This window comes from Squalius cephalus, assembly GCF_949319135.1.
Source record: "Squalius cephalus genome assembly, chromosome: 21".
Taxonomy (NCBI): domain Eukaryota; kingdom Metazoa; phylum Chordata; class Actinopteri; order Cypriniformes; family Leuciscidae; genus Squalius; species Squalius cephalus.
In genome coordinates, this window is record NC_137142.1 from 31,392,841 (window position 1) to 31,414,479 (window position 21,639).

At 37.5% G+C, this 21,639-nt stretch overlaps 2 protein-coding genes across 5 annotated transcripts in view; one reads left to right on the forward strand and one right to left on the reverse strand.

Moving 5' to 3' along the window:
* The window catches only part of runx3 (RUNX family transcription factor 3), a 54,564-nt gene extending 36,594 nt beyond the window's left edge, over positions 1–17,970 (reverse strand). For 2 of the 4 annotated variants that reach the window (XM_079856022.1, XM_079856025.1), the window contains exons 1-2: positions 17,827–17,970; positions 17,418–17,532 (exon numbers count right to left, since the gene is read on the reverse strand). In XM_079856022.1, the coding sequence (XP_079712148.1) occupies positions 17,418–17,475 (58 nt within the window). In that variant the 5' untranslated portion in view covers positions 17,476–17,532; positions 17,827–17,970. Of the gene's footprint in view, positions 1–17,417; positions 17,670–17,826 lie in introns of those variants that run through there. The other 2 variants (XM_079856023.1, XM_079856024.1) reach the window with 2 other exon arrangements.
* The window catches only part of syf2 (SYF2 pre-mRNA-splicing factor), a 118,068-nt gene continuing 109,384 nt past the window's right edge, over positions 12,956–21,639 (forward strand). Inside the window, exon 1 of the mRNA XM_079856027.1 lies at positions 12,956–12,959. The gene's annotated coding sequence lies outside the window, so the exon portion shown is untranslated. The remainder of the gene's footprint in view (positions 12,960–21,639) is intronic.

Consider the following 21,639-nt stretch of genomic DNA (forward strand, 5'->3'; position numbering starts at 1 on the left):
TGGGAAAAAAGCATTTGCTAAGTGCATAAAAACGTAATCATTTGAATGATTTCCACATTTGTAATATGCTGCAAACTTTGAAAGTCTCTGAATTTCAAATTTGGCCTCAAACTAAATTTCTCACCTATTCTGCCTCTAAACAACTTTCTTTAATGACTGATGTCAACAAGCCCTCTTCTGGTGTGTTTGTAAACTCAGTCACTGCTGGAAGGTGTTGTTCTGTCACTGTTAATTGAGCTTATCAATTGGAGAGCATGTAAAGTCTTTACCATTGAGTTTTAAAATGAGCTTGTTAACAGACTTGCTGCATGTTTAATCACTCATATTGGGCTTGCCAAGTTTGACTTCCTATCAGTGGCCGGTAAAAGTGTTTTCACACTGCTGAGCTAATATTCGCTTGCAAACATATTTTTCCTAAGAAGTATATGTGAAAATAATGAAGTTTTAAAACATTACATGTGCTGATCTTCTGAAGTACCAACCCATAAATGATATAATAAATAAAAAATTACTTGCCAGCTGGTCTGTGACTTCAATATAATAAATTCGGTAAAGTACAAATTAAAGTAAGCGTATACTAAAGAAAACATCTGTTGTGAACTCTGTTGAGACACATATGGAATATTCCATGCATTAAGCCACCAAACAATATGAAAAAGAGCTGAATAACTGCCATTAGGAAATAATTTTATATATTAATAATAATAATAAAAGTGTATTTATTAAATTAAATCATATTTATAATATAATTATTATTAGTAGTATTATATAATAATCCAATTATATATAATAATAACAATAAATATTTTATATTATACTGTATTATTTATTATAATTTTATGAATTAATTTATAAAAACAAAAGTATTTATCATATAATATTTCTAATATGCAAAATTAAAAATAATTCAGTTTGAATAGCCATAAAGAAATATTTCTTGCTGGTAAATTTTTAGTTGCTCAGGTTCATGTGGAAAAAAGCAGTTAAAACCTGCATTAGGGGGACTGTTCCTGTAAAACGTTGACTCTAAATTCACTTCCTACATTTGGCTTTTGCACTTTCAAAGAGACGACAGATAAATGAAGCTTGGAATGTCCAACAGGAAGTGACAGTGTAAAAATTAGTCATGAAGTTTTCTAGATGGAACGAAATCACAAAGTCATCACTGTGACATAAGGAGTCAGCAGCATGATGTCTGTCATCTGTCTGCAAGAATGAAAGAAAGTGTGAGAGATTTTGCAACTTCTGTGGGAATGCCGTGAGAGCGATTCAGACAGCCTGACCAAAGTCCAGACACGGAAGGGCAGATGAATGGGAAGAGAGAAAGCATGCGTATGTGTATGTGTGTGTCTGTGTGTGTGTGTGAGAGAGAGAGAGAGAGAGAAAGGGGAATCCCTGTCTGTTTGTCTGGGGCTTTTCCTCAAATAAGGAACTGCAGCAGCTCCATAAACACACAAACACACTTGTTGTGTTACCTCAGGTCAAGCACGTGCGCAATTGAAGAATAAATTATGCCAGACATTAAATCTAAAGCTAGTTCACTCGTGAATTAAAATCACTAACTCATCAGATGAATAAAAAGGCCACCTTCGCAAGTTCCCTATAGTTTGTGAACTGTTCAAAGATACTAGATTACTGTAGTTTAAGGGCTGCCCATCTAAAATGCACACTTCATAAAATTGGATGTTTGTGCTTTTGTCTATTTAGCTTGCGACTTCAAAGTCCAACATGAAATCAAAACAGAGGCTATATATTTCCACAATGTACATTACTGGTCTTATTATGGATGATTCATCCATGCATGTTATTCCAAATCAAAAAGATTGTAATTTATCTTTTTATACATGTAATAATTTGCTCCACCAATTTCAAACAATTTTCCTTTGCCGTTGATGTCACCAAGCCCCCTTAATTTTCAACGTCTTCCTTCAAACCACCTGCCATATATATGCCACTTTTTACAATCCAGTCAATAACTTAGATAAAATAAAGTCCCACCCAACAATTTTCTTGTTTGATATATACTTTCACTTTAAGATAAAGAGCAGCACGGACATTCTGAATAACATCTCCTTTTGTGATTCATGGAGGAAATAATTTGACTATTCCTTCTTTTTTTTTAAAAAAAAAGAAGACAGAAAAAAGAATCTTCTATATGGCATTCTAACTGGAGTGAACCACAGATGCATTGAAATAATCATCTGAAATATTTATTCACTAAAAGAACTCTAAGCTGTATCCTTACACAAACATCAACCTGAAAATCTCCCATCATCCAACACAAGTCAATAAACCGCTTGTAAACAACTTCAGCTTTTTCTGGGAAGGGCGCCTTGGATTTAGCAAGCAAAAAAAACAAAAAGGAACAGAGAGAATCAAGAACTCATAACCTCAGGGCGACCATCATCTTATATCCTATCATTATCCTCATATTTTCAACGCCATAATTAACTTGTTTTATTGCACTCTGGCAAATAAGGGAGAGAGGAAGGGAGACGTTTTGAAGACGATTAAGGATTTTTGTCTGTGTTCTAGAGTTCTCATGGTAGAAGAGTCTCCGTCGCGTATCAGTCTTGCACGCTTTCAGACGGATAATTGAGACAATGATGACGCATCGGTCTGAGGTTTTAACGACAAATAAAACGATTGTGCGCAGATGCTCCAAGGCACATTTTTAACGAGGCAATTCATTCATTGCGAATTCTAATTTTCCATGTATTCCATTTTATTCTTGACCAAACTTAAGTTTCTTAAGAGTATGCATTATATTGTAAACTTGTAATTGTAAACTATTGTAAAATTGTAAACATTATATAATATTTCATAAAGTTATTTACTGTTTTATATCATATTAACCTATAATTAGTGAAAGTAGACATGACTGAATTGCTTTTAGGAAACTTAGCAATTTTCTAACAGTGAATCTCTGAGGGTTAAAGTCCTAATGTGGAAATGTTCAAGTTACGCTGTGAAAACACAGTGTGAACCGGAGCTAAAAATGCGGCACTAATGTTCTTAGTGGTTTTGCATCTTGGTGGGGCCGTAGCAATAACAGTTATAGGGTGTGTTTGGGAGGTTCTGTGTGTGTTTGCTTGAAATGGCGAATGTTTCTTAGTTTCTCTATACTTTCAATCAGGTGTTGGGTGAGGTCTGAAAGTGATACTAATGGAAAACAAGCTTATCAGCATTTAAGAGCAGGTGTCGAGCTGTGTGGTGAAAATACATGATTAGTTTACAAAACAAAAAAACAACAGCAAGAACTAGGACTGACAGTAAGTTACATATTCAACTAGAACAAGTTCAGAATTACATTTTAATGACACCGGAAAAGCTGAAGACACACAAAGTCAGACTGACCAGCTTTTCCTTGGTCCGTCTGATAAAATCCCTGTGGTCTGTGGCTCTGCACAACTTAGCTTCATATTTTATATTGCTTGTTCTTATTACAGTCAAAATTACTATAATAGTCCAATCTGTAAACACATTAAAGCAGGACTTTATTGATATTCCTCAAATATCCTTGTTCTAAACCTCTAACTCTATATAATAAACCTCTGCAGTTCATTCAGACTCAATTTTGCTGTTGTATTTGTGCTATCTATTCTGAAAGTCTTTCAATCGGTCTTCTTTCTTACATCTTGAGTTTCAATATTGTTAAAGGAACTTTAACTTAACTTAAAGGGACTTTAGTTTATTCACCGCATCCCCCAGAGTTAGATAAGTCCATAGATACCCTTTTCATCTCCGCGCGTGCCGTAACTCTGTCTGACGCACCCACCGCTAGCCTAGCTTAGCACAAAGACTGGAGGTAAACGGCTCCAGCTAGCATTCTGCTCCCAATAAGTGACAAAATAATGCCAACATTTTCCTATTTACATGTTGTGATGTGTATAGTCACAGCGTGTACAAATAACAAGGTCACATCAGACACAGCCATCTAACCGTATACATACTGGGAACTATATTCTCAGAAGGCGAAGCACTGCTACTTGGGCGGAGTGATTTACTCCAGTCCTTGTGCTAAGCTAGGCTAGCGGTGGGTGCGTCAGACAGAGTTACGGCACGCACGGAGATGAGAAGGGTATGTATGGACTTATCTAACTCTGGGGGATACGGTGAATAAGCTAAAGTCCCAAAAAGTCGGCGAGTTCCTTTAAGTCTTTCTTGTATATATTTAAAGCCAAAATGTGGCATGTGCCACTAGTGGCACCAAAATAAATGGCAAAGAAATTATAATTTAAAATTATAAATAACATTTAATTTACATAAACTTTACATTAAACAACTATCCCGAACACTTATCCTGTCTTATATTAAACATATAATCTTCCCCAAACTCACTTTATTGGATACCAGTCAAAACATTGGACACACTTTTCTGAATTTATGTTTTTCATGATTTTAAAAACATTTTGATCTAAAGGCTTACATGCCTAAAATGTGATTGGTAAAGAAATCTAAATGTATTTTCTACTTATGAATTTCTTTGCAACCCCAATATTATTTATATATTTTTAATGGATGAATAGTCATTGGACCGAATAGTGAAGAACAAGCGCCCGGCTGCAATTCCTTCAATAGCATTTTAAAATATTCCTAATATAGGATGTACCTCTTGAAGCTGTTTGAGAGAACATCTAGAGAAAGCAAAGAAGAAGCTCAAATACAAGAGTTGTCATTTCTGTCATGTTTTGATCCATTCCCAAACTTACGTTTATGTTATTTCATAGTTTAGATGCCTTTACTTTTATTCTAAAATGTGAAAAATAATCATAATAAAGAATGAGGTCTGTCCAAACGTTTGCCTGGAAGTGTAGATGCTTCATTACGTTTTATGGAGATAAAAAAGGCGGTAAATTGTTGATGTTCTCACTGAAAGTAGGGTGTAAACCTTTCGGTTCCTGTCACTCCAAAATGTTGTCACTTTAAAACTTAACATAAACATCAGCATTCAACTGTATGTCACACCACTGCCAAACAAGATCACTCCCAACGCAGACCTTATCACTGTATATTTTTACATGTAGATCTGCTAGAGGCTGATTTCTCATGCTGATGGTTAACTGCCATCCTTGCACGTCAAATGCTATATATACTACATATTCAAGTGCACGTCATATACATACTGCTCGAAAGTTTGGGGTCAGTAGATTTGTTTTAAAGAAATTAATACTTTTATTCAGCAAAGACACATAAAAGTGACAGTAAAGATATGTATAATGTTACAAATGATTTATATTTCAAATAAATGCTGTTCTTTTGAACTTTATTTTCATTCTTTTTCACAAAAATATGAAGTTTTCAACATTGACAATAATAAGAAATGCTTCTTGATCAGCATATCAGAATGATTTCTGAAGGACACACTTAAGACCGGAGTAATGATGCTGAAAATTCAAGGGCATTTCACAATATAACTGTATTTCTGATCAAATAAATAAGCACAAAAGACTTCTTTCAAAAAACATTTAAAAAATCATAAGACTTTTAAGCGGCAATACGTGCATTTCTGCAAGTAAAATTTAGAGTTATCTGTGCATACATTCTCTTATCGGTCTCGCATACATTTCTCTATATACAATCAATCATAAGGAGCAACAATGAGCAATACTGCAATAAGAATATTACTAGTGTTGGATAGAAAAGTTTCATAAGCATGAAACAAACTGTTCTGTGGGACTGCAGTCTGTCCTAATGGTCCATTACTCACTGGAACATGTGAGCTATAAAGATGTTAGATGCATTTATTTTAACATGCTCAGAGAATCAAACAGAAACTATTTTATGAGCATTTCCACTGAGCTTTCCAGTGCTGTGGATATTCTGGAAGTGTACATCCTGACTTCATGACGTTTGTTCCACTGCAGTGAGGGTCTCTCAAAAATAGCTCGTCTAGACATTATAAATGACATTGACATCCCTCTACCTTCTCATATCATGACAGATCGTTATGCAAGGACCACCGAACACCTTGTTCCTCAAACTCACTGTGTGTTGTGGTAATGTGTTTAGCATACACCCAGGATTCGGCTTCACTCGCTGCTGTCACACACAATCACACACCCAAGCGCTGAAAACACAGACTAACTCTGGGTGAACCCAGTACACTGCTGCCACTGAATAGAGCACACATACATGAAAAACACTTTTGATCCACACTCAATGGCCTTTTCAAGGTCTAGTACTCTGGTTTACAAAAGAAACACACTGGCTTGGTTCCAATACCTATAGTGTAGGCAGCATTTTAAGCCTGAAACATGCTATTACGTGAACGCAAAATCTTAAACCTTCTAACTAACACATTGTAATGGATCAAATCAGATTTTTTTGTTTTGTTAATCATTGCATTTCAGTGTAATTTATAAATCAATGTTGCTGCAATGGCACTATAGTGAATTATCTACTACAGTCACAGCAGAAGAATAGTTGAACAGAGATAGTTCCCCGCCGTAATAACTCGCACATCCCAAACTTTATTCTTTTCATTTCATGGACACAATTTTTTCTTCTTTTCAAATGATCTCCTTTATGTTCCTCAGAAGAAAGATAGTCATACAGGTTTAATATGACATGAGGGTGAGTAAATGATGGCAATTAAAATGTGGCAATGTTTCTTTTGGACTACATTGAATGCATTCTTAGTGGAGGAGACAATCCAATAATGCATTGCTACATGCTCAGTGAAAAACATTCCAACAAACTGAGAGATGATATTAAATTAAATAACTCTTCAATTTTATACATTTGTGTCTATTTACAATTTTTTTTGCAACTTGCTCACACCAAGTCAAGTCTTTCTTACACTTTGCATGAGTAGCACCATTTATAATGGGATGCTGTTTTCACTCTTAAAAAATTACGGTTTCAATAAGAACCTGCCAGTAAACAGCTTTTAATTAAAAGAACCTTTTTTTTTCTCAGTGTGAAGAACATTTCAATAATCTGAAGAACCTTTTTCCACCATAAAGAACCTTTAGTGCAATGCAAATGTTCCATGGATGTTAAAAGTTCCATAGATGCCAATAAAGAACCTTTATTTTTAAGAGTGTATATGGACATCAATGTAGAGTTCAGAAACCCTTGTTATTAGCGATGGTGAGCGTTAAGTAAACTGCAGCCAGCAACTTATTGCTCGTGCACACGTAACATACAAGAGACTGAACATCATTCAAGGTCCTCACAGCGAAGTTCTTTTTGTTCTTCACTTTAAAGTAAAAAGAAGTTGGAAATACGTTTGCAGTGATATACTGTTAACGAACATTCTGAACATTGTATAAGCATTCATTTCATTGAATGGAAGTGAGGCCTTCGGGAGCGTGGGTAAATGTCACATCTTTTTGGTTTTCTCTAGTCCTGAACATAAAAATCAGTCTACAGGCTTTCATAGACAACCTAGGAAGTCGCGAATGGTCTTGTTTTTTAAGTTTCGTTACAAGCTGTTCACACATCTGCAATTAAAAATCGATTAATACATGACACTTTATTTAGCCCCTTTAAGCAGATGAGCACCGAGTTTTAGAACTTAATCCTTTATTTTTATTTTTATTTTTAAAAAGCATAAATGTAACTTCAAATTTATATCCATATCTTCTGCCAAGTATAACTGGTCATTAAAAGAAGGTACAGCAAAGAATACAATATGAGGTCTGAATAGAATTTGTCAAGAAGCGGCAAAGCAAACAACTCAAGACATCCTCAAACACGTTCCCGCATATTTAAAGTCACTTTGGACAAAAACGTCTGCAAAAATAATAAATGCAAATATACATAAAATATAGAATAACAGCCCCCTAAATACTCTCTCAGAAAATAGAATGAAACTGTAAAAACTCTAGATGCAAACTAAATAATGATCCCTCAGAAAATATAGAGGGACTACAGGAGAATATTTCTCCTTCATCACGGCCATTAGATGCCCGGACACAAGCTCTGAACACTAGCTTCAGGACCAGTGAATAGAAATCTCTGCAAAACACTCCCCGTTACTCGGGACATTTCCCTAATCAACTCCAGTCCCACAACAGAGCCAAGTGCTTTATAAATAGGAATTGTTCTGAGCTAAATTAGACACAGAAGCCAGACCCTCCGCTGAGACCCTCATGCAGTTTTCATTACGCTCTTCCCTGTCCAATATCCAGACCCTCAATATCTGGTTACAGAATTCAGTTCTTGCCGTGGATGCTGATATTTTCAGGGGCCGAGAGGGTAATGGGTAAGAGTTGAAAGCCTTTGAATGTGCTCCAGCGCAGTGAAGTATCAATTTATAGGAGCATGAACCATGTGTTTATGAAATTAATAAACTCTGTGCAGTCATCTGAAGTTTTGCATGTCCTACATGCTGCATTGGTAAATCTAAGTACTCAGTGTCCTTAAGTTGTGCCACGAACACTTCAGAGCATAATGTGATAAATGTTTTCTGTAGCTCCAACTGATGGAGTTTTACTTTGCTTTGCAGTTCTGCTAGTGTTATGTAAGGTCATGTCGAATTCAACCCCGAAAACTGTGGCAGGATTCAAATGTTGACTCCACTGTGAGCATCTCTGTATGTGCATGCATGCAGATGTGCTTGTGTACACATGCTTGCACACTTGGGCTGGGTATTGACACAATATTCACGATTCGATTCGATTCACAAGCTTGCGATCCGATTTGATTTCGATTCATTCGATTATTTTGGATATATATCAGACACAGAACATTTTCTCAAGGAAAAATCTATCCGGATTAATCTAGACGGAGCCTGATTTAGCGATTACATTAAACATGATACGAATTTCGGTAAGTTGTTCTGTATCTTAACATACCTTCAGATGCTCATTCATGTTTATTTGTTGCTGTAACTGGTACTAAAGCGGAGGAGATGATCCGCTTCTCTTGAACTGAGGCGCTACTGCGATGACTTTGAAATCTGAGACTTTTTTCCCCCAGACCTGTTGCTAGCCGCGTTTCCACCGCGATCTAAAGTACCGTGAAGATTAGCCAAATAGTCGGGTGGCGTAGGACTGCGCGCGACTTTACAGTTCCCACTGGATTTCATCCTCTGAATTTAAGCTTAATAAAGCCTGAACCTCGTCGTCGGTCCATCGGTCGTATTTGCATGTTCAGTGCCCAAGTCCCACCCCTGAAAGTTCCTGAACTTTGAAAAAGTACTACCTCGCGAGCAGGGACTTTCGGAGGGGGAAATATTTACCTGGAACTTCTTTTAGACCCTGTTTCCTGCAGTGTAAACACACCGAGTACCACCCCAAAGTTCCTAGTTCCTGGGGAAAGTTCCTGCGGTGGAAACGCGGCTTTTGTTTCATATCAAAAGTAAAAAAGCACAAAGCTTATTGCGATTTATTGGATGGGAGGCGAGCTACAATGTCCCGCTCATTCATCTACCTAAAACAGGATATACTAATCGATTCTTGGGATTTAATAAACGATAACCGGTTCGTAAAAGTTGGGAATCGATTAAAATCGAGAAATCGTTGTTTTTTTTTACCCAGCCCTATTGCACACTGTACAAAACGAGGTGTTCGTGGAAACCTGAAGGTAACAGTTTGCATGGCTTTTGAGTTGAATTAAATCATCAAAACGATAGTTAACCCACCCAAAAATGGAAATTCTGTCAATATTTACTCCCCCTCATGTTGTGCATTCAAACCTGAAAGCATTTCTGTCTTCTGTGCAACACAAAAGAAGATATTTTGAAGAACTTTGGGCTCCAATGCTGTTTGACTCTCTAACATTATTTTTATGGAAAAAATTAATTGTTATGTTCCACAGTAGAAAGTCATGCAGGTTTGGGACAACATGAGGGTAAATAAATGATGACAGAAGTTTTATTTTTGGGTGAATGAGAAGTAAATGCCTTTGACTGAATTTTAACTTGTCGTCAATAAATCAGTTAGCTGTTCATATAAAGTAACTCCAAAAAGATTTAAGTTATATCAATGGGTTCTATGCTAATTGTTTAATTTATAAATATCATTTTTGACATTTAATATTGTTCAATAATATATCCATTTTCAATAATATATCCATTCCGTTTTCAATGAGAAATGTGCATGTTGTGCAGAGCAACAATATTGTAAACTTCTGAACACTAATCATATGAACAATCATGAGACAAAACAACAACAACAACACCCCAGACCTCAAACATTTGGTATATGAAACGCAACAAGGGTAAAAATCAACTGACCAAAATCAAAAAAAAAAAATGTAATTTTTTTTTACACAGAGGAACAAGCTTATCTTGGCCACACAAGACAACAAATTACTAAATGTGACAACAAAATCAACAACAGTAACTGTGCAAACAGTCAAACTTATGCAACCTTCTTAATAGTTCATAGCCCAGAGCATGCTGATAAGAAAGTAAATGGGACTGAACCTTAAAATTATTTTCAGTAAAGGCTGAAGAGTCCAGTGCAGATACTGCATGCGAGTCCAGCTTACCTGCTGTGCTTCTTAATTTGAACAATAGGAAAAATCTTTCTAAGATTCATTAGTGGTGTTCCGAGAACTACGTAAATGATCACGTAAATGAATAATTTTTACATTGCATGTTTAAGATTTTGCATTGCATTATTTTTGTGAGCAGACCCGTACTTTAGTGAATGTGGTTGTTTGTGTATGCGTCTATAAATGCAAGTATGCAGGATTGTATAGATACGTTTATATATATTTATATATTTAGTGTGTGTGTGTGTGTGTTTTAGACTGCTGTTTCAGTGCAACAGGTGTGACCTCATTGTGGTTGCTGGTGAGCAGCAGAAGCAAACAGAGTCTGCATCAGATTAACACGCAACATACACACACACAAACCCTCTCGACTTGTTCCTTCAATTTTCTTTCTCACACTCACTCTTGTGAGTCACTCGTGTGAACCGTTTTACAAGACTCTTTCTGTATCGCACATCAACGTATATTTGCACTGTTTTTGTCTTTAAATCCAATTAAATATCTAAGCATCATTAAAATTATTATTTTTTCTATAGGCAAATGTTCTTGTTTTATTCCTAAACCTCAGCAAAATTTGTTCGATTTACGCATAAATCAAGATCAAACGCTTTATTATCTGAATAATTGTCTTAATATGCAATTTTGCTTCTCAAGTTCTAAGCATGGTTAAATATTTGTACTGGATAACAAGAAAAAATACTAAATATTAAAATTAATATTATAATTTTTTTTTTTCTTCTGTGTGTGGCATAGGCCTACGTCTCATGTCTGTCTTTTTCCAATGAAGCTGAGCTTCAGTTTGGAATTGAAAAAAAAAAAAAAAAAAAAAAAAAAAAAAAATATATATATATATATATATATATATATATATATATATATATATATATATATATATATATATATATATTCAGGGTAAACATTCTGCATAAATGTACATACCACACATAGTTTTCATTTATTCAGATCGCCTTATCGTTATATTTATTAGACTTGTAAACCCTTATAAAAACATATGGTACACAGCAAATGCTCTAAAATAAAGTATGATTTCATATACATAATGTGAATGGCTCCAAAAGCATGCCAGCTTGTGATTTTGTTTATACGTACACAATCTGTAGGATATCTGAAAAACTTAGATAACTTGGATAACATAGGCCTGGTTTCACAGACAGTGCTTCGATTAAGACATGATTATGCCTTAGCTTTTGTAAACGTGCCTTCGAAAAAAAACATTACTGATGTGCATCTTGAGACAAAACAATGGCACTGACATATTTTAAGATATGTCATTTTTAAGTTGCTTTCAGTTAAAAAAGCTCAAACATGCATTTTAGTCTGGGAATAGGCTTAAGCCTTGTCTATGAAACCGGGGGTTAATGGTTAAGGCTCTTTAACTGATTCACTTTGGTTTCCTTTTTTTATGGTCGAACAAACTGAAAATTGGATATTGCATATTCACAAATGAATTCCAATAGTAAATACAGCCGTGTTTTGATATCTGAGCAATTCTGACTCTAAAAACAGAAAAAGCAGAATTCAGAACTCAGAAAGGAAAAAAGATCTATAACTGTTGAAAGTCTATATCAAAACTGAGCCTATTCACTTTCTCAATACCCATTATTACACTTAATTGTTATCAACTCATCAATGCACATTATTGCTAGTAAAAAAAAAGCTGTGTACCAAATGACAAACTATACACTATGCACTTATTCACTATGCACACACTGTACTCAACTGTGTAGTGTTAGTGTATAAGTCTTATAAGGTTATTTTGTGATTCAACATCGGAATCTGATAGCTCCTCCCCCTCTGCTAATTAAAGCTGCAACAGTGTGAGTGCATGAAGTGTCCAACATTCTTTTTGGAATTTTCAGTGTGAACACACACCTCGCATAGTTTTTAGTAGGTATAAGAATTTTTTTTTAAGGCCAACAAAACCGAAAACTAAATTTTAAGGCTAGACAAGTAGTTTGTTGAGGGTTGGTTTGTAGGGAAGGACTACATGCCTGCGCACACATATATTCAAACTAGGGATGCAAATTATCGATTAATTCATTAATCATTAATTGATTGACCTTATCGATCGATTAACGATTAACTGATAAGCGGCTATTTTCCTGAGAATGTAAATTTCTCACGGTATCAATAGTGTCTTTAACATAAAAAGCTAAATATTGCTTATAGGCTACTGAATAAAAATGCATGTTATATTGCTCAGTTGATGTTTTATTGTAACAGTTGGGATAATGGCATTTATGTAGTTTAACAAAATAAATTATCTACAGAAAATTAAAATACATAAAAAATAATTGTGCACTGGCTCACCTGTTGCATGTGAAACATTAAGCAACATAAAATACATTTTAAATAAAAATCTACATGGGTAGGCTTAGCCTACAATATTAAGCCTACATATAATAATCTATTTGGTAAACTACTTGAATGAAAAACTTGAAACATTAGCAGCAGCAGCACGTTATCTTTAACATCTCTAACGTAACGTTAGCCTAGCTTCTAGCTGAGTTGCAGTTTGACAAGAGTACAGTTTGACAAAAGCACAATGTTGTGTTTTACACAAATATAAGTAGGCTAAACACTTTGCAGTTTTAATGATGTCCTGTATGAACAAAATGGAGTATGTTTTTATGTTTCCACTGTTCGATCGCGATCGCGCCCGCGCCTCTCTCTCTCTCTGACACACACATTCCAGCATTGCAATCTTGACATTGCAGCCTGTTCATTATGCTGCGTTCACACCAAACGCGAATAGAGCGTCAAATTCGACGCTTGAACATTTTGAATCCATTTGCACGTCCAAAGCGAATAGGACGCGCGTATAAAGCGAGCGTTTGAAGCGAAATAGCACCAAACTATAACGTTACACACACACTGACCTGTAACGTTAAATCTTTGTCTGGAGCTGAAGCTTTTCATCGACCTTCTCAAAATAAAATGATTAATATAACCCTCCAATGCATAGTTAAGGCCTTTTTGGTGACTTTGAGATGATATATAATCTTTCTGTCTCCAAAAATCATCAATTGTCTCCTGTGAAATGTCTCCTACTGTGACAGCTGCCATAGCGCCCGTTACCGAATGTTGACTGTTTGTCCGAGTGAGTGGAGGGGGCGTGGCTTAGCCATAGGTCAATTAGCCGACAATAATTTAATTTAATAGAGTAAATTTTTTTCAACAATTAATCGATAATCGATTAACCGTTTCCATCCCTAATTCAAACGCACATACCTATAGACTAAACTCGTAATACGCATGTGCACGCCATCAGCGTTCTCACAGGTTTGCGTTTTTAAAGTTTGCGCAGAAAGAACTTAAGAACTTTTCTATTAAAACGGTGTTGTGTTAGCGGCCCCTAAGTTAATAGCTAATGATCGTTGCGACGGAAGTGAATCAATCAAAACTAACTTTAGCTGGACAATAACTTTTTTCTAGAGCTGATGTAAAGCCAAAACAATCTCTGTTACTTTAATTTCCTATTATCACTGTAAAGCCGCTTTGGAACAATCTACATTGTTAAAAGCACAATATAAATGAAGATGACTTGACTTGACTTGACTACAAAACAACATAGAAAAGTGCACAAGTACGTGAATTGGGACACTCTACATCCGTCATTAAAAAACTCTCCTGTTCAATCACCTGACTCCATTCTGTTATGCAACGCTCACTTTGGATCAATTCTGGAAATACACTCAAGCCCCACCCTACATTTTTTCATTGAACATAAATGAATTACAGAAATAAATTTGGGTTGCAAATTATATTATATTGGTTCAGAAAACAACTGGTTAAAAAATATCCTGCAAACAGTTTAGAGCTGGTTCCTCTCTCATCCCAGACTCTTATTTTGGCAACTGTTACTAAAGCAAACACACTTTTTAACACTTCTGTTTTCCGTCTCTTTTTCTTTCTTATTTTTGGCTGTTCGCACATATTTAAGACAAACTAAAACTCTCTGCTCATCCTGCAGGGACGCAACCACCACAGCCATTGGGATACATCTTCCCCAAATGTTCTGATTAGAGATCAATCAAGATGGTTCAATGACTGAAGGTACTGAACAGGTAGAATGTGAGTGAACACTACAATGAGAGTGGAACAGCATGCTGGGAGTTTATAGGAACATAGCAAACAAAACCCTCCTGCTAGCGTTTAGCTACTGTTTACTTCATAGAGTGGATGACATCAGTGTTCACTCTGTCCAATTCTGAGCTACTTTATTTAACACACACAGATCCATCCCAGACTCTACAGTAATGTTAACCAGCTCAGAGCTCTGCTGATGCATGTAAACACAGACTCAACCATACATGTGAGGATCAATTACTTAACCATCTATGCTTTCATGTGAGCAGATGAGTGGGATATTGGTGGATCTTTGTCATCTATGTGAAACGGACTGCAAAGAAGAAAAACAACACAGGCAGGCGGTATATATTTTGTCTCTGCAGGCCTGGGTGTCGTCACTTAACCAGACCAAAAGCATCACTTGTAATTTTGGCGAGGGGTGATTTGCTCTTTGATCTTAAAGTTACACAACTTGTTTTCTAAAACAGTTTTGACTCTTAATTCTGATTGGATGAGATGCTCTTCAAGCAGTTGCATTAATGCGCAACATACATTGCTTGGCAACAGTAAACAGCCTACTCAAATGAATATTACTTGCTAGAATAATTATTATGATTAATATAAAGCATTCCCAGGGAATGCATGAACTAATGTATACCTTAAATGCAATGTAAGTCACTATCGATAAAAGCGTCTGCCACATTCAAAAATTTACATTTTATTAAACTGCACGTTTTATTAAACATTGGCATCTTATTTCAGGCAATTACACACATTTTATAAAGCAATAGGCCTAAGCCACCCAAAACAGTGGGAAAAAAGAAATAGGCAAAACATAGCGAGGAGTGGATTATGGCTTGTATATAAAATTATATATACGTATTATACTGTATATATGAAATTTGTGTAATCAGACAAAATGATTAACAAATTACTCAACATGAAATGCCGTTTCACTTCCTTAATATGACATATTTCTAAGTAAAACTTCGAAAAATGTTGGAGGGGACTTGAATTTATCCATTGGGAACTGAAAATTACATGTAATCCATGTGAAAACTGGGCATTACAAATACTGGGAGAATGACAGGTGGTTGGAGGGATTTGTGATGTCAGCTGACTAAGAAAATCATATGAAGAAGACATTTTTAATTTGGAGTAATGTGCAGTGATGCACCATGCACAATTAGACCAGTACATCACATGTTGTGTTCGGGTTTTATTCAGTTTTAAGCATTATTTGAATACATTTTTAAAATGTTCTGTACAATTTATCACACTAGTGTGCTTTAATGTTCATCCAGGAGGTTTGTTTGCTTTTATCTTGTACACAATGGCACAAAGTCACACTTGTGGTATTCCCAGTCAAAAATGACCGGCCTACAAAAAAAAAAAAAAAAAACCTTCAATAGCTGTCAACTTGTTTTATGTCATTTAGGACAGGATTTGTATTTATTTTTTAAACTGACTGATTGTAGAAAAAGATTGTAAAAAATGACAATCCATTGAAAATGAATGGGGAAGATCAAAAATAAGAGAAACACTTAGTGTTCAGGAGCATGTTCATCATGTTCATGTTCACATATTTACATGTGTGCTTGCAAAGATAAAGGCCTTGGACATGTGCATGTGTGGATACACACACACACACACACAAAAACACACACATATATGTACACAGACAAACTATTTTGAGTATTACAGGCTTTCTTTGTCAGAGATTAACTTTATCCTCAGATCAATGAGGCCTATGATCAGGCCTAAGTTTCAGAAATAAATACAAAACATGTCCTAATTGAAAGAAAACAAGTTGACAAAAAGATTGAATCCAATATTTGGTGATAATATAGCATTATAAGCGATTTACAAGCAATTTTTAAAAGGCTGGTTATTTTTGACCGGGAACACAAAAGGTGTTACAGGGTTTTCAACACAGCACAAGGATCAGCTGTGGCTTCACGTAAACTTTAAACTTCACCATCCCACCCTAAATGAGAATTGCATGAGGATAATGATTCGCCATTGTTTTTAAAACAAAACCTCAATCCTAGGACAGGAAGCACCTCATCACATGTTGACGTTACCATAGTGACAAATGGCCTCTTCTGAGGCGCTCAGGAGATGCAGATGCCAGTAAATCACTAATGTTGACTTGGGCCCGTACCCACACATATACACAGCGACCACAGAAAGGCCGAGAGTGCCCTGGCTCCAGAAGTTGACTGGTTTGTGAGTTCCAGTAAAGGTTGGTCTAGCTGGTTCCTCCCTTGCGCCCTGCGCTGAGAGTGCGTTTATAGTGCTAATGCTTGCGGTGAGCAGGCCATTATGATCCAAACCCATCAGAACTGCTCCAAACAGACTGCGGCATTATAAAACAAACATCTTAAGAAGGATAAATGCGCAGGTAACTTGCGCTCCAAGTTTGTTGATGCAGTTTACATCTGAAGACAGATTTGTGCATTGAATACCCTGATCTAGGTTTCATATGTACCTTAACACGGTATCTAAGAAGGCCATACAGGCTCAACACACAACATCTATATGATGCTTTATTACATCAACAGAGACATTTAAATCAGTCAGTTTGTTACAAAACAAAACAAGCAGAAACTGCCCTTTTCTGGAAACTGTCAGGTTGCACTTTAAAAAGTGTTACTATAGGAAGTTTGTAGTCCATATACAACACGTCAAACCCACATGCATGCAAGCATGTACTGTCAAACGTTCATAACTGCTAAACTGCCACAGACACACTTGCAAGCTACAGCAGACACACCAGACAGATCTCGTATGAATGTTACAACTACCAAAACTAGCTTTCTGGACACCACACTGGCGGAGAAGGAGGGAGGGGAATGCTACGACGGGTGACTTACCACGCAGTAAACTGGGCGAGTAGCTGGAGAATGTGTCGAAGATGCTGTTTGAAGCCATGTGTCCCGCTCAGGAGGGAAAAGAACTGGCCTCTCCGCCGCCTTACCGACTTTCAGCCTGAGAGAATGACAGTCGGAGAAAAAGAAATAGAGAAACTACATAGACTGCCTGCAACCAAGAATTTGGGGTTTGAGAGTGCCACAGGAATCTTTCGCCACAAGCCGACTAACAGAACAGCATATGTGCCGTGTGGTGAGAGCGAGCGATGGAGTGGAGAGAGAGAGAGAGAGAGAGAGAAAGAGAGAGAGAGAGAGAGAGAGAGAGAGAGAGAGAGAGAGAGAGAGAGAGAGAGAGAGAGAGAGAGAGAGAGAAAGACTAAGTGAGGATAGCAACTCTGAGAGATGGACTCACCTTTGACAATGAACACTTTTGTATGTCTGTCTCTCTCTAGAAGTGGTAGTGTCTACGTGGTTCTAGTCAGATAGTTGAAAGTTCAGGTGTCTGACGCTCTTGCAATGGTGATCTCCGTGGTAACGGCCTGTCAGTCGCATGTCTGAGGTATCCGAGGTCACGGCTCCTGCGGTAATGCTGCTGCACGGCAATCCCATGATCTGATTGGTGGAACTCAGGTCACATGACTCCCTCTCTCTCACTTGCATGCAGTGAAGTTCTCTTTTCCATCCAATGTGTATTTCTCAGCTATGATTGGCTGATAGTTGTTTTTTGAATGGTTTCTCAGAGGATGATGTGGCCTTCTATAAGAGGGACCACAAAAATACACAGCTCATACCCAACACAAACTCTCCAGTGAAAGAAATTGCAGAAAACGCGGGACAGAAGAGAATTATTTGGGGAAAGAGAGTGTTGAAGTGTGTTTTGGTGGTTTGGGGGCCTGTTAAACCACCTTTCCACCCTCATTCACCACTTGATAGTTTATCAATGTTAGCCTCATTAAAAACAGCCATGCCAGTCATTTCATCCCGCTCTCTTCTTACCCTCATTTGTACTCAGTACTCTGCTTTCACAGTTTAATATGGCTGTGGGCGGCCTACTTTTTATTTCCGAAATATTTGTGGTGTTTAACACACCTTTCATGTATGGCCTGATTTCAGTGGCCCTGTTAAAAGCAAGCATGTGTATCTGTTTATCTACACCATCTAACTGTGCATGGAGGTATGCATATGTGTGCGTGTGAAATTCGTCCCTAGAACGAACCTCACGTGCAACGATAGACAGACAGACAGACAGACAGATAGATAGATAGATAGATAGATAGATAGATAGATAGATAGATAGATAGATAGATAGATAGATAGATAGATAGATAGATAGATAAGGTTGTGTGTGTGTGATTGAGGCGATGTTGTAACCACAGTGCCATGAAAATGAGCACTTGTGTGCTGGTCAGCCGGCAACACAGGGAAAATGACACAGTGGAAGTGTGTGTGTGTGTGTGTGTGTGTGTGTGTGTGTGTGTGTGTGTGTGTGTGTGTGTGTGTGTGTGTGTGTGTGTGTGTGTGTGTGTGTAACTACACTTAAATAACACACTTCCAGGGAGTGTGGCCTAGGGTGAAGCCACAGAATGACTTCAGGGCTTTTTATCAACCTTATCCCAACCTCACACATATACACATGCAAATCAATCTCAAAGTTTCCCCTATGAGAACGACCCAGCTCGGTCAGTGTGTGTTTGTGTATGCACCTGTGTGGGATCTGCTGGTTAAACGTCATTTTCACATGAGTGAAACAGAATATAGGAAGAACACTGTAGCGGGACTTTATATTAGTCATTAGGAATTGATAGGATCCAATGATGGGCATTCAGGACCAGAATGGTATGGAAGTAGGTCAAATTTACCCTCAAGTGCATCTTGATGCATACAGTATATCGTTATTTGCTGCTGTTGCTGTAATGTTAAACTAACTTGTAAGTTAGTAATGTTAATTACTTACTAGTGGGAAAATTAGAAAGACTTCATTATGGTTGCCTAAAATGACTAAATTACTTTTAAAAAAAAATGTATTTTAAATTTGGAATAATGTGCACAGATGAAACATATTAAGACATTAAATGGAGTCAATTTGGATGTCAGGTTCAACATACGTATTCTAATTTTTATGCACATTATAACTGTGTATAAATTTAGGAAGTACACCACAAGTGCGTGTATTCCCGAAGAGTGTGTATCGGACGTTGAGGATGGGGCCATCCAGCTTCTTTCCTCAGACACAAACACCATCTGCTCTGTGTTTTGGGAAAAGGGTTTCTTAGCAGCGTCGTTCACTAACCACAAGCAAAAATGGTCGAAGCAGTGCGGCAGCAATCGGACAGAGATGTTTTTTTTTTTTTTCTTCCTCTCTCTCTTGTTTATCAAGCCCCTGTATTTAAGTTTAATATAACTGTAGTGTTTTGCTGAGAGACCTGCGGTGGACCAAACGTTGCCAATGTCCCTCCACCCCACGGGTGGGGCAGAGCGGGGCGGTGGCTAGAGCGTGCGGTCGCGAGCGCAGATGTGCAGGGGCTTATTTTGTGGTGAATAAATTGCAGGCTGCCCCATGTGCAACTCATAAAGGGGGAACACAGCAAAGGACAGAAGGAAAAATACAGTGATGAGGTGGCCATCTTCACTTCAAACGCATTTTCGGACCAAAAGCAAACGCCCAGAGTCTAAATCTGTCTATGCCGCTGAAGGGGGATATAGGCTCTTGGATGGAAGGATGAGAAAGGAATATGAGAAACGAACTACATTCAGCCATTTCGATTTCATTAATCCCAGAGTCACAGGTTTTGTGATTCATCCTGTGACATTTAATTTGTTAAAATGAAAGTTTACCCAATTTGGCAAGACTGTCTGTTTTTCCAATTAATGGAAATGTGTTTGAAAATAATAATTAATTGAGAAATTCTGGTATAAATTATTTCTTACATTTTAAAAACTATAAATAGCACCGTATATATATATATATTTAATGTTAAAACATGCTTTATTCCACAATGCTGTAGTAGCTATTACTTTACTTATGCCCGTCACCCATGGCAGGGTATGGGCCGCAAACCACAGATCTCCAGATTATTCTGTCTTTGGCCATTCTTTCCAGCTGGTTCCAGGTGTAGCCCATCTTGGTGATGTCGGCTTTGAGGTCATGTCGCCAGGTGTTTCTTGGACGGCCTCTTCTCCGCTTTCCTTGGGGGTTTCACTTCAACGCCTGCCTTTTGATGTTGGTTGATGCTTTACGAAGAGGGTTCCCTATCCAGCCCCATCTTCTCTTCCTGATTTCTTCCTCTGCAGGGAGTTGGTGAGTCCGTTGCCAAAGGTTGATATTGCTGATGGTGTCAGGCCATCGGATCCGGAGAATTCTTCTAAGACAGCTGTTGATGAAGGTTTGAACCTTCCTGATGGTCATCTTGGTCATCCTCCAGGTTTCAGCAACACTGACTTTAGTTAAATAGGTGAATCTTTGTTGTCAAGGACAGGTCTCTTGAGCTCCAGATGTTCTTGAGCTGTACGTAGGCCGTTCTTGCTTTGCCAATCCTCGCCTTGACGTCTGTGTCTGTCCCGCCCTGTTGGTCAAAGACACTGCCCAGGAGGTGAAGGACTGAACTTCTTCCAGGGGACTTCCATTTAGCATGACTGGTTCCTTGCTTGAGGATTTTATCTTTAGGATCTTGGTGTTATCTCTGTTTATGTTGAGGCCAATCGAGCTGGGTCCACAAGGTCAACTGTATTCCGCTCTCATGTGGCTTACTTCATAACCCAGTCAATGGCAAACAGGAACAGGAAGGGTGACAGCAGGCATCCTTGTCTCACACCAGTTTTCACCTGGAAGATGTTAGTGAGCTGCCCTCCATGGATGACTCTACTAGACTCTATCAGGTTGACCAACTTAAAGGAATACTTCAGGATTTAGCATTAAGCTTTGTATTAGTAGAAAACCTGTAGTATTTTCGAATTACCGTGCTTTCCACCCTCATATCCCCCTGAGATGAGAGATTTATATATTTTTTGTCTGGAAAAAATCCTCAGATGACGCAAAAATCATAATTTTGCGTCATCTGAGGATTTTTTGGCCAGAGGCTAAAGACTACAGCCAGTAGTAGGGGCTGTCCCGCATGTTTTCAACCCGCCCATAGAGGGTGGGATCTCACTCACAGAATGTACACACAGTGTCAGCCGTCTTTCTTTGGAAGCTAAGTTAACAGGCTCTTATTCTGTGGAGAAAGCT